The sequence below is a fragment of the Phytophthora sojae genome (assembly GCF_000149755.1).
Source record: "Phytophthora sojae unplaced genomic scaffold PHYSOscaffold_5, whole genome shotgun sequence".
NCBI lineage: Eukaryota > Oomycota > Peronosporomycetes > Peronosporales > Peronosporaceae > Phytophthora > Phytophthora sojae.
In genome coordinates this window covers 4,368,203-4,381,062 of record NW_009258119.1, presented here as the reverse complement: position 1 = coordinate 4,381,062, position 12,860 = coordinate 4,368,203, and the positions used below count along the sequence as shown (strand labels likewise).

Here is a 12,860-nt window from a genome sequence, read left to right as displayed (position 1 = left end):
TAATAGCTGCTCGAGTTCAATGAATGGCTGATACAATATGAAGCGTGAGGTCTGAAGGGTATTCAGCAGTAGTTATCAGGGATAATGCTACAAGAGTAGCATCGTGCTATGAAACGCATCGATAGCCATCGTGAGCTAAGTCGATTCGATGCGGCTGTCGTTGTTGTCCGCTATGGGCTCGGACACTTCAGACTCGAAGCTCAGAACATAACTCGCCCTGCTTGTCAAACTCGCAGCTTCTGTAGGCTCGACGGGGCGCCGAAAATGGCGCTTGCCCTTCTGTGCCTCGATGTATAAGAGCATGTTCTTCCGACTCTCCTCCTTTTTTGCGTCCTTTGTTCGCCAGAGATCACGCTACAAAATCGACATCAGCAAGAAGGTGTAAGCAGAGCCCTCTCAATGTGGAATGACCAACCAACACACCTCTTTGACGTAGCTTGCGTTCGACGCTTCGTGCAGTCGCTCCTCCAGTTCCCAGCAGTATCGCTGCCACTTTTCCTTTTCCGATATTTGGCTGCAAAGCGATAGCCTTATTGTGAGCCCTCCGCCGGCATGCTACGGGTCAAAAGCCGAACTTACTCATCGACGAGAGCTCTCAAATCCAGCAACGCGTGTTTAGCTGCTGACAACTCACGTTTCGCTTTCGACAGGATTGTTGCACCTGCTGCAGCTATAGTTTAACAGAAAGAGCTATCAGAATCTGATAAGCAAGAGCTGAACTGTCGCCACCGCGCCAAACCTTTTTCGCCGGCAACTCGGAGCTGGAAGTCGTTGTCCGCTTCCTTTTGCTGAAGCCTGAGAAGATCACGGGCTTGGTCCTCGAGCGTTTGCTTGGAAGCTGCGAAAACTTCACGTAAGCGTGTCTTCGCCCTCTATAATTTGTAGGTGTGCAACTACAACGTTAGACAACCATCCTTGCATGAACAGTTCGGTCAAACTCACCCTGCTTTCGTCAACCTCGTTCTGGAAGTTGTCTCGTTCCTTTTGCAGTTGCTATTAGAACGCACAGTAAGTTAGAATATGCGACTCGCCACACCACAGCACTTCTTCGTGTACCCGAGATTCCAATACAATGCGGCAAAGAGCAGTATCTGAAGTCGATAGCGATTCCGCCAAGGCTTCCGATGATCCTGCAAGTCGAAAATACATGTATACATAATTTAGCGCTGATTTATTAGCGTCGATAACGATCAAGCCTACCGCATAAAATCCCAAGAGAGCGAATATCATCCGACAGCTTGGAGCTCTCTCCGCATTCGTACAGTTGGAGCAAGTGTAGAGAAGTCAACGGATTCTCCGGGTAGTCCGGCAGAATGTCGTCGATATTTTCGTGACTTGATCTTAACTGGTCCTAATCCAGAAGTAAGCGCGTTAGTCCGTCATTTCAGAAAACAGGTTGTGCTCTTTGACATCGGGTTACTTTGAGTTGTCGAAGCTCCTCAGTGGTTAGCTTGCCATCACGATCCCCATCGAACTGCTGCCACACCATTTTGGCAGCGACAGTCGACCACGACGGCAAGCCCGATGGAATTGACGCGGAATCGTCGGACCATTGCGGTGGATAATAACTTGGTAGCCTCCTTATTTGTTCCACGAGAAACTCCAAGCTCTCTTGCTTCTCTTTCTGCAACAACACCCATTGAGAATAAATAAAAACAACCACGCATCCGATCCCACGCACCAGTTGCTGCTCGTACTCCCGGAATCGGATTTCCTGCTCATAAATTGTAACGCGCAGCATCTCGAGCTCTTGTTGAATGGACTTGTTCTCGGCGTAAAAAGTCTGGGAGGCACAGCACATCTCCATTTTAGCAAACCGATCCTTGACCCCCCCCCTGCTCACGACAGACATACCTTGATGTTTTGCACGTGTCGACAACCCTTCTGCTCACCATCGCAACCCAAGAGCCCCATGTCAGCAGCTCTTCAAGCAATGACATTCTAGGCAACTAATTGCAGCGACCTACCCAGCAATACAGATAGAGCTCTGCCCCTCCGCAGTTGTTGCAGCAGTAGCGCGATAGCTTCTTGACCGCCGCACTTGGATGCATCAAATGACAGCGAAAGATCCGAGTTAGGTCAGCAACATTGCAAGATCTCGTCACTTGAGGCCTGCCACCAACTCACGCTGCCATGCTGATTTGATGAGAGCAAACAAAGGCAACAACGCGCAAAGCAGGACGAGCACCTCCCTCTCCAAGAACCATGAAACGACCTCGCCCAAGTTGAAGTGGAGGATAAGAATAGGAGCTCCCTGTACTAGAATCAGTTGAAGCCCGCAGCAGAGCGAGTGCACATCGCCGGGATCCGCGTGTTTCTTGAGGCACCCGCATTGATCCCTCTGATTCGGAGGCTCCAAGCAATGCGCAAAGTTTGCACGCGGCGAGAGTCCCGCGAGACCCAGCGCTCCGACCTTGGGACGAAAGTCTCAAGGTCCGCGGGCAGGGCAGCCCGATTCAATTGCACGAAAGTGTCGCTACGGCCAACGAAAGATACGTTGGGACGAACCTTCGGCGCCGCTTCGCCTGCTGGGCCACTTCAACTGTACAATTTTCAACAACATTGAGAACGGTCTCCAACCTTGCTGGCTGCGTGGGCGCTGAGCCACAAAGCGCTCAACGGCAAAAGGGGAATTTCTCACTGCAGAAGAATTCTTCTTGCCGAAACGCTATTTGGACTCTTCCTCGGGTGTCGTGTGCCCGGCCCGTGCCCGGCGTCATGGCCCGTTGTCCAAATAATTTGATGGTCTTCTCCTCGTATCTTTTTATCGGGCTCTTCTGCCTGGTTCAACGAGGGGGCACGGCTGCGAAAAATCAGCGCCGTCCCCCTCGGATACGTCCGCAGCTCTATAGGGCTTTCGCCTGCAGAGCCGTCGCAGCGAAGGGCGGGGGTACGCGGTCGTCGTTTAACAAAGATAAGGGAAACCGCGAATGCAAAAAAAAACGAAGAACAGTGCTGCGCGGCGCTGCCCCATCATCGGTCTCCAATTCCAACATGCCGGCGAGATCACTTCGGAATTTGCCTGCGCCCGCCCAAGCAAGCCCCTCCATCCCGCAGCAAACCAAGCCACCTGCATACGCGTCTGCACTCCCATCGAATGTCGGTGTCGGCAGTGCGAGTCTCACTCCAGCCGGCGCATGGCTACATCCCACTTGTAGTCATCGGCGCCGGCCTCGTCGGGACCTGGGCCGGCTTCCGCGTCGGCGTGGCGCGCAAGCAGTTCAACGTGCCGTACCCGCAGATGTACGCCGAGAAGAGCGACAAGAACGCCAACGAGTTCAACTGCGTGCAGCGCGCGCACCAGAACGTCCTGGAGAACCTCCCGCTGTTCTACGCCATGCTCGCCACCTCCTCGTACGTGACCAGCGGCTTGCAATTGCCAGCTATCGTTTATCTGACGAGGACGTTTGCTGATGTGATTTGCAGGATCTACCGCCCCAAAGTCGCCGCAGCAGCCGGATTGGTCCGCATTGCTGGGTTCGTCATGTACGTCAAGGGCTACTCAACCGGTGACCCAGGGAAAAGGAGAAAGGGGAACTTCGGTACGTTGTCCTATTCCGCTATTTTGCGCTATCATGTGATCTTGAATTCTAATACTTTTGTTTGCTCGGTTTAATTCTGCAGGTTACCTCGGCACGCTAGTGATGTTAGGACTCTCTTTGGAAGCTGCACTACGCCTGCTTGGTCACCTATAGTGGCTGCTCGATCAGGATGAAGAGCAGCAACTGAGGACAAGTGATGATGAATCAGACGACAACTAGTACAAGAGACGAAGAGCAAGATGGAAGAGAAGAAGTGTGAAGTATCACGAGAAATGAAGGACCGGCGAGCACGCTCATGATGCCTCCGATTCAAGGGGTAGTGTGAGGCGAACGTACATGAAGCGCTGCTACCAGACGCCGGTGATATTCGCGAGCATCCGAGGGAAAGTGCTGCGAGGCACAGCAGCAACGACAGGAAGCTGCTGCTGAAGTTGCCAACAACAAGATTTCAGGAAGAATGGCGCAACCTGGAGGTGGACACGGTAGTCCAGTGGATTTGGGCTTACCCACCGCACGATTGAAGGCTCCAGGGTTTCCGCGCGTAATTGATGCATGTGAAACTACTACATAGCTGTTGTACACGAGCAAATGAACACAATGAAAACAGTGAACTTATTTTTCTTTGCACTACACAACAGTTTCTGCCTTCGTAGAGCCCGTAGGGAACATGGTGCGCTCGCTCGGCCCAAACCACCACTAGTTCATGTAGTACAAGGCTGCTATCAAACCTCCACAATCAGTTCTGCACTGACGAGGAGAGCAACCAACATTGCAACAAACCAAATGAATCATTTGAAAGGATAAATCTTAAGGCAAATACATGAATGAACACGACAAAGCTGCGGACAGCTTAGCTATAACTTACATGCATTGGTGATCATACATGAAGGCGATTAAACTATTATTTGTCAATGACAACTTGTCATCGATGACACAGTTGTACAGACCACTTCAAGCGAAGTCAATGCCACTCTGACTACCGACGATTGCGACCGCAAGTTCCATGTTTCATGGCTTTAATTTGCACCGGCGTGTCCCCACTTCATTCCGCAATTCTCTCAAGAACCAACAAGCCCAAGACTCCTCGACTAAGTATGCGGTCTTCGTCCTTCAAGTCCTCCGTCAGCGTCACGCACATCAGCACGGCGACGGCCATCTTGACCATTGACGACGTCAACTTCTTGCTCGACCCAGCTTTCGGCAACCATGGCGACTTCCAGCAACGTGACGGTGTCCTGCTCACGAAGACTGACGACCCCGCGCTCGGACTCGAGGACTTGCCTGTCATTGACGCTGTCCTCCTGAGCCACGAGGACCACGTCGACAACCTCGACACATCCGGTCGCACAATGCTGAATGGCCGCCACGTCTTCACCACCCTCGACGGCGCCAAGAACCTCGCTCCTCGCCCTGGCGTTCGTGGACTTGCACCCTGGGAGTCCACGACGGTCACGCTGAACGGCAAGCAGTTCAAAATCACGGGAACGCCCACCCAGCACCTGCCTGGCGGAGAGTGCACGGGCTTCGTGCTCGAGTCACCCTCCTTTGGCGTGAACGAGGCGGACGGTCTGCCGAACGTTGTGTACGTGTCGGGCGACACGGTGCACATTCCGCAGCTGGCGAACGAGCTTCCGAAGAGGTACCACGTTGTGGTGGCGCTCATGAACCTCGGCAAGGCCATCGCCCCACTACCGACGGGACCTCTTCAGATCACAATGGACGGCGCGCAAGGAGCTCAGCTCACTCGGGACATTGGCGCAGAGAAGATGGTGCCGCTGCACTTCGAGTCGTGGAAGCACTTCACGGAATCCGTCGAGGACGCCCGTGCTGAGCTGGCTGCGGACGCGAATATCAAAGACAAGGTCGTCTGGGTTGTCCCTGGCGTGAAGACGGTGATTGTGTGAGGTGTGACCTCTTTCAAGGGCGAAGATGGAAAGCCTAGCTATTACCCGGGATCTAGGTCAGCGTGTTGTTCGTATCCGTAATTTTCTTCTTGTTTTAGTGGTCGCACGAATTGCTCCACGACTTTTTTTTCAAACAAACCTTTCATTTCTCCATGTGGATCAAAGATACTTATCAAGCAGTGTGAGGTCTACCAAGAAGACTCCGTTCCTGTTATAAGACTTCACTGCTCAGATATCCATCCAGCTCAAGAATGAAGATACATCAAGCAAAGGAATGATGTTTCGGGCCTTCAGCAACGATTACTAGTATGGCAGCTGCTCCTCCCCCATAATCCCATAATCACAGCACGCGCGTGCTTCTACAGAATGAAGATAAGGTATTGTCTTATTGGATTGTTAATCCGCCGATGTAGTGGCTTAATAAGACCGACTACCCCGATTTGATAAATCTGACCTCCTAATTAGACTGGAGTACCTTGATTTATACTCAAGATTACTACCTAGGACGACTTACAGAGTCAGAGCATGCTCTGACTCTGAATAGCAAGCAAATCAGCCGCCAGACAACAATCGTTACAGTAGCTCTTGGCAATGTAGTCAAGGCTACAAGTTGTAGCATACAACACTAACATCAGAACTAAGCAGGAAACGCCGCACGCTATAATACATGTAACACGAGATATGCAGGAGATGCGTTTAAGCTCGGTGTTGTCGCTGCACTTGGCGAGTCTCGGGCCGAGGATACATGCATGTTGATCGAAATTGCTAGGCTGCCGGTGAGCGATTTATACTCCGATTATAATTGAGACATCCCCGATTTATTAGTCTTCAAATCCGCTATGAGCGATATTTAACCGGCTAATTCAGCAGGACAAACTAATCGGTTTTCACAAAAACTTAAAACACACGAAGACAAGATCATGAGCAGCACATTGACCATCTTATAGAGATTCACGCCATCACCATACTTATACAAGTACACAGCATTTTGATTCCGTAATCGACCTCAAATAGAGCGCCCTCCTCCCGATCCAATCCAACGTCACAACGCAATTCGACTGACCAAGCGCAACACCGGACAGCCTCGAAACACTGGATAGCATGGCTGGAACCCTGGTGGAGCTGCAGCCCGCGCACGGCTTCGTGCCACTGCTCGTGGTGCTGCTGCTGTTTGTGAACTTCTGGGCCGGGATAAAGGTGGGCAAGGCTCGCAAGCTCTACGGGATCGAGTACCCGCAGGTGAGACGCAACTTGGTGCTGCTAAGCAAGGGCCACGGCGCAGCGTTCCACTGAGCTAACGGATTGGTGTTGGGATGCGCTCTGTAGATGTACGCGGAGCAGAGCAACAAGAACGCCAAGGCCTTCAACTGCGTGCAGCGCGGCCACCAGAACATCATGGAGAACATCCCGCTCTTCCTCGCCCTTCTGCTCACGTCTGCGTACGTTTTACTGCTCCTCACGCTGCAAACGAGGAGTGATAAAAGGCTTATGCTGCTGGGCGTTTATTGCTTACCTATTCTTCTGCAGGGTCTACCGTCCCCAGATTGCCGTGATCGCCGGATTGGTGCGCATTCTTGGCTTCATTGCCTACATGCGCGGCTACTCGTCGGGCGACCCGAAGAAGAGAATGCAGGGCGGCTTCGGTAGGTTTCGTAGCACAGCGCTTGCTTGGGGCGTATGCATGTCTGGTGGTAGCATCTAACTCGTGGTGATTTGTGCGGTCAAAGGTTACCTAGGACTCCTTGTGAGCCTTGGCCTGACTGTCGAGGCGAGCCTGCGCCTTCTGGGAGTTCTGTAAGCGAATGTGCAAGTCTTCAGTTTTCGCGGCTCTATTGCGTTTAAGCGAGTGATGAGAAAGCTGCGACGCGGACCACGAGTGGGCAGAAATACGAACAACCGGAGTTAAATCCTCGGGTCGCGGTGTTCAAAGAAGTAGTTAGCCGTCTAAAACTCAACAACCTTGGACTTGTGGAGAGAAGTTTTGGGCAGAATCGCCGTTGTAACCTCTACTGCATTAAGGCCAGCATACCTTGTCGATACTGCACTTCGTTTTCTTTCAAGTGCTCACGTAGCCGCACCGCACTGAAGCTACACATACTTACTCGGAGTAAGTTGCTCACCGCCAAGCGAAGTCGGCGGGCGTTCAGTTATGAGCTGCAGTCCTTGTGTAGCTTGCATAAGTACCTATAATGTGTGCACACAGCAAGCCTACAGTGAACACGCTCGTCAAATACGCTCGTCAATGTGGGCAGCACCACCGGCGCGAAGTTGAGGTGGCCATTGCGTAATATCAGCTCGCTGATTCGCTGAAAAGCGCGGGTCCCCTCCAGCCAATGGCGTCCCTTCGCTATTTCATCGCTCGGACTGCGCCCCAGCTTCCACATCCTACGGATAACCGCACGCTCGCAGCCGGAGGCAACGCACTCGCCGATCCGCGCCTTTAGCGCCCGCACCACCGCAACCTTCCTACACTTAACTGACTCATGGGCAGCGAAGTGGCCACGACGTCCCTGGCCGTGGCGCTCTCCGCCGCGGCGGCCGCCGCCTACATCGTGCAGCGCCAGCAGAAGAAGAGCAACAAGAGCACCACCAACAAGGCGCTGCCCTTCCCCATGACGCGCACGCCGCTCGAGCGCGTGCCGCTGGACCAGCTGCCCAAGCTCAAGAACGACTTGCTGCTGCGCGCGCTGCGCGGCGACCGCACGGAGCGCGTGCCCGTGTGGTGCATGCGTCAGGCCGGACGGTGCGTTGAGTTAGCTGCGTTTTGAGCCCTCTTCGAGGTTGAACGGAGCAGCAGACTCAAAAGTTATGCCTTGTTTTACGTGTTGTATTATGACACGACAGCCACCTGCCCGAGTTCCGCGAGCTGCGCGACATGGGCTACGACTTCTTCACCATGTGCGGCGTGCCCGAGCTGGCGGTGGAAGTGAGTCTGCAGCCGCTGCGCCGCTACCACATGGACGCGGTCATCATCTTCTCGGACATTCTCGTGATCCCGCAGGCCATGGGCATGGAGGTCAAGATGGTGCCCAAGGTGGGGCCCGTGCTGCCCGACCCGATCCGCACGCCCGAGGACATCGACAAGCTCGACCTGAACCCCAACATCGAGGAGACGCTGGGCTACATGCTGGACGCGCTCAACCTGGCGCGCCAGAAGATCAACGGTGAGGTGCCGCTCATCGGCTTCGTGGGCGCCCCGCTCACGCTCATGTGCTACATGATCGAGGGCAGCGGCAGCCGCACCAAGGCGCTGCTCAAGACGTTCCTGTACCAGCACCCGAAGGCGGCCCACAAGCTGCTGCAGGGCATCACCGACGTGTGCGTCAACTTCCTGCTGGCTCAGCAGCGCGCGGGTGCTCAGGCTCTGCAGGTCTTTGAGAGTGTGGGCGCTGAGGTGCTGACCCAGGACCACTTCTACGAGTTCGTCTTCCCCTACCTGGTCCAGATCGCGGACCGCGTCAAGGCGGAGGCGCCGGACACGCCCATGGTGTGCTTCTGCAAGGGCACGCAGTACGCGTACGAGAAGCTCGTGGCTACCAAGTACGACTGCATTGGTCTGGACTGGCAGTCCGACCCCGTCGAGGTGCGCCAGCTTGCGCGCGGCCGTGTCTCGCTGCAGGGCAACATGGACTCGAGTGTCATCTACGCGTCCACGGACATTATCTATGACGAGGTCAAGAAGATGCTCAAGCGCTTCGGCACGCAGAAGTACGTGGCCAACCTGGGCCACGGCTGCTTCCCGGACATGGAGCCCGCGCACGTGGACGCCTTCATCAAGGCCGTGCAGCAGATCTCGCTCGAGATGAACTCGCGTTAGACGACGTCCCATGGCGTTGCCAGGTTGGAGTTGTATTGAAATAGAAGACAGAGGTGCATTCCTCTTGGGATAAATAGTCAACTAGCTGCTGCAAGCATCGTCGGCGAGATATTGAGCGCATCCGCGAAAATCTAACGTGTACATCGTCAAATACGGCGTTAGTGGTATACAGTAGTTGAAGTTGTCCAGCACTACACGCACCGTGAACATCTTGCCGATGTTGTCCATCCTTCGCCTTTGCTCCTTCTCCATCACCGCGTTCTTGGCTCGAAGCTGCTCAAGCGCTGCTCTTTGGTTGTTCGCGTGCACCTCTGCGATCTCCACTTTCTTCACTAACAAAGCGAGTTGCGATGCGACGCTCTGCGCCTGCTCTTCCAGTCCTGAGCGTACCTGCATTTGTTGCTTCTGAACGGTACTGAGAGCTTGCTCCATGAGTTCCAGGTCGTCTGCACGTTGTTGCGCCTGAGCGCGAGCTTCTGACGCTTGTCGTTGAGCTGCCGAGTCGAAATCCTGCAGTCGGTCCAGCATGTCGTCGACGTGCTTCTGCCAGTTTCCACGCAAACTGTTGGCCTCTTCGCAGATCTCCGAGATACGACTCCCAGTGTCGCTCTTGATCTCGTGCAGCTTGTCCTTCACGTCCATGACGTCGCGCTGCAGTTGCTGCATCCACTCGACGTTGTGGCTGTGTGAGGCCTTGAGAATCTCATTATCTTTGGCCCAGTCTCGCTCCTTGAGACCCCATATCTCCATCGTCCGCTTCAGTTGCATCACCTCTGTATGCGTCGCCTTGTGCATCTCCCCTTGGCGCACCACGTCTGCGTCCAAGTCACCAAGCTTTCGGGCCGTCTCCTTGCGAAGTCCGTCCACCTCGGTCATCACCACGTCTGAAAGCGTATCGAAAGCACTACGCAACGCGCGGATTTGTGAAGTCAGAAACTCGAACGTGGCCTGCGACTCCACCTCCAGCACTAGCTGATCAGCCGCCTCGCGCTGCAGCTCCTTCACAGCACGTTGCAGCTGGTGCATGTCTGACAGCGGCTTCTTTGTCTTGGCCAGGCGCGAAGCTGTCGTTTGTTTCAGCGAGATAGACATTCCCTACGGTTCTTGGCTGTAGTATTTCAAAGTGACGAGGAGTTTTCAAAAGCTCGGCAGTTAGTGAATGAACGGTCGAATCGAAATCGAGAAGACCTGAATTGGGGTAACGACGAAGAGGCGGCAGGCAACATCAGAAGAGCAAGCAATATACAAAACATACCGGGGCTGGCCTTATACTGTTTGCAGCCAGGGCCGTCGTCACGCTGTATATCGGATTTCATTTCTTCGTCCAGGAGCTGAAAATGCACATTCGACCGAACTGCTTTCCTGCGCTTGATGACAGCTTTCGCGCCTCCTTTTCCTGTTTCTGGTATTATATGCTGCAGTGTCTTACGTGTAGCGCAGTCCATAGTCGTCCTCTCCATCGAGTAGTGACATCGCCTCCTTGTCTTCTGCCGACAAGGTCGTCGCTTCTACCTCCGGATCAGGGTCCCACTGATAAAGCACCTTGCCCGCGAAGATGATCAGGAACGCGAATACGTCCACGAACACTGATGGCGGGATCCAGTTCCGCAGACCGTCATGGAGGTTAATGAGGCCAAAATTGTCGGGGTCCACTTGATACCAAGCCAGCACCACAAATGAAGTCAAAAAGCCCACGAGCGTGCACCCATACATTGTGGAAACGCTGGTGAGCCGGATGAGCTGGAGTAGCAGCACATTCACGACGATATTGCTGAGAACGTATAGAAGGAGGATAGGAAGACCCAGCTGCAAACAAACAAATACCAAAAAGATATGAGAACATTGGGCTGGGTGCCATGATCACGAAACTAACACTTACGTAGCAGTGATCTGTAGACACCTCGCTTTCTCCTTGAATAAGGCACATCAAGCCGCTTGTCTTTTGGTCGAGGTGAAGGAACTAATAACATCAAGTAAATGAGGTTCAGGGCGCGAACGAAATAACGACCTTTAGAGAATGCTTCGTACCTCCGCGTCAAAGATGAGGGGTGCTGCTAGTAGTCCGGCTACAAACTGGTTGACTGAAACCCACGCGTTGAGGTACGACATGTCCACTGGTTGGTCACGAATAACGCGTTCCTTGTAAAGCATTGACACCGAGCCCGGGATTGCTGCCAGAAGAAAGAAAACACTGGGGCGATTGCAGCACAACCGTCAGCATTGAAAAACTGGTCTTACACCCTTCACTTTAGCTCTTACCTGTTCCAGCCAATCTCCCTGTCATCGAAGTCTTTGCTCTGGGTACTGAATCACAAATAAACGTCAGCAAAACAAAACGAAAAATGGTTTATTGCTATGGTGTAAACGTACTCTTCAATACAAGGTATCAATGATAGGATGATACCGCCCGTGATGATAAGCATGCCAATAACTTGGGAGCGTGCGTATCTACTCAGCACAAAAAGGTATCGACAATTAGCACCAATTGCAGCCCCTCATCTACAATTAGGCTACGATATGATCGTACCTGACACCAAAGAACAGCGCTGACATGCAAGCTGATATAGGGATAGAAGCTTGCATGAACAAAAGCGTCTGCGTCGGGTCTGTCCGACCTCCTGCAATGAACAGCATCAACCCCTAGCAACCACACCGCGACAAGCACGATTTGTTAACGTTATAAACACTTCCGAATCCAGATCTAGCAAGCCTCAATACTCACGTGAAGGAGATCAAGAAGTCCCATGACGAAAAAGTGAAACTTGGGGAACTCCATCCCATCGTCTTCCACGAGATCCTGTAGCAGCATATCCCCACTTCAGCGATCCACACACCCAGTAATTCGATGGAATCACCCCCACCAAAAACCTACGTCATGCGTCGCCTTGTAGCTGACGATGCAGAACATCGGCGGAATGTACAGGAACGTCATGAGCTGGCACAAAAAGTATCTGCACCATATCTGTCAGTCCATTTATTGCGCCTATCCCTCCAGTAGTAGTCCAACTTCAACTGTGCACACCTGTACGACTCCATCCGGTCCACCATCACTTTGAACAGGAACCTCTCGGACGACATGGCCACCAGCAGCAGCAATATCGCCCCGAAGGACAATAGCGACTAAAGCAATAACGCAACAACAATTATGGTAATTAGTAGGTAAAATATTGAGCACCGCAGTCGAGGAGCTCTTTTAACGCTCTTGGATCGGATCCTCGCTGGGTTTTGAGGGTTCTCAGACGCACCTTTCGCGAGCAGATGTGGTAGGACTTGCCGGTCCTGGCGTCGATACCCAAGTGGATGAAGGGCGGCGTGCTGAACGTCATGGCGCTGCTCGACGCGGGGCGGAGACGCTCGCTCTCCCTTCGCTCCGCTTTGGCTCGGGGCTGGTCTGATTCTATAAGAACCTCATACTCATATTTAGCCAATCAAGTGCGTCGCATGTTTCTGAACCACGTACGGTACGGTATTGTGAATTTCTAAGGACCTATCATCAATTTCTAATTGTGATAAATATGAATAAGAGAAGACATTTTGCCTCAACTAAAGAAAGGCACGGATAGCCTTGTGGATCTACGATAGATTTTACTGAGCACA

At 53.0% G+C, this 12,860-nt stretch overlaps 4 protein-coding genes across 4 annotated transcripts; 3 read left to right on the top strand and 1 right to left on the bottom strand.

The window, feature by feature from the left end:
• Positions 1 to 575: 575 nt before the first annotated feature.
• On the bottom strand, positions 576 to 1,807 carry PHYSODRAFT_315906 (hypothetical protein; the record flags this gene model as incomplete). Its single annotated transcript, XM_009531174.1, has 6 exons — positions 576 to 670; positions 740 to 872; positions 1,057 to 1,130; positions 1,201 to 1,351; positions 1,421 to 1,624; positions 1,682 to 1,807. 6 exons carry the CDS (start codon positions 1,805 to 1,807, stop codon positions 576 to 578), a joined length of 783 nt encoding a protein of 260 aa, XP_009529469.1.
• Positions 1,808 to 3,020: 1,213 nt separating this feature from the next.
• Positions 3,021 to 3,877, top strand: PHYSODRAFT_286365 (hypothetical protein). The gene is made up of 3 exons (XM_009531173.1): positions 3,021 to 3,354; positions 3,427 to 3,542; positions 3,625 to 3,877. Exons 1-3 carry the CDS (start codon positions 3,098 to 3,100, stop codon positions 3,693 to 3,695), a joined length of 444 nt encoding a protein of 147 aa, XP_009529468.1. The 5' UTR covers positions 3,021 to 3,097; the 3' UTR covers positions 3,696 to 3,877.
• A 733-nt stretch (positions 3,878 to 4,610) lies between these two features.
• PHYSODRAFT_546426 (hypothetical protein) lies at positions 4,611 to 5,581 on the top strand. Its single transcript, XM_009531172.1, has one exon. The coding sequence runs from the start codon at positions 4,637 to 4,639 to the stop codon at positions 5,444 to 5,446; it is 810 nt and encodes a 269-aa protein (XP_009529467.1). The 5' UTR covers positions 4,611 to 4,636; the 3' UTR covers positions 5,447 to 5,581.
• Positions 5,582 to 6,504: 923 nt separating this feature from the next.
• On the top strand, positions 6,505 to 11,300 carry PHYSODRAFT_354807 (hypothetical protein). Its single transcript, XM_009531171.1, has 4 exons — positions 6,505 to 6,685; positions 6,773 to 6,885; positions 6,974 to 7,089; positions 7,174 to 11,300. The coding sequence occupies exon 4, from the start codon at positions 8,322 to 8,324 to the stop codon at positions 9,261 to 9,263; it is 942 nt and encodes a 313-aa protein (XP_009529466.1). The 5' UTR covers positions 6,505 to 6,685; positions 6,773 to 6,885; positions 6,974 to 7,089; positions 7,174 to 8,321; the 3' UTR covers positions 9,264 to 11,300.
• The last annotated feature ends 1,560 nt before the right edge of the window (positions 11,301 to 12,860 follow it).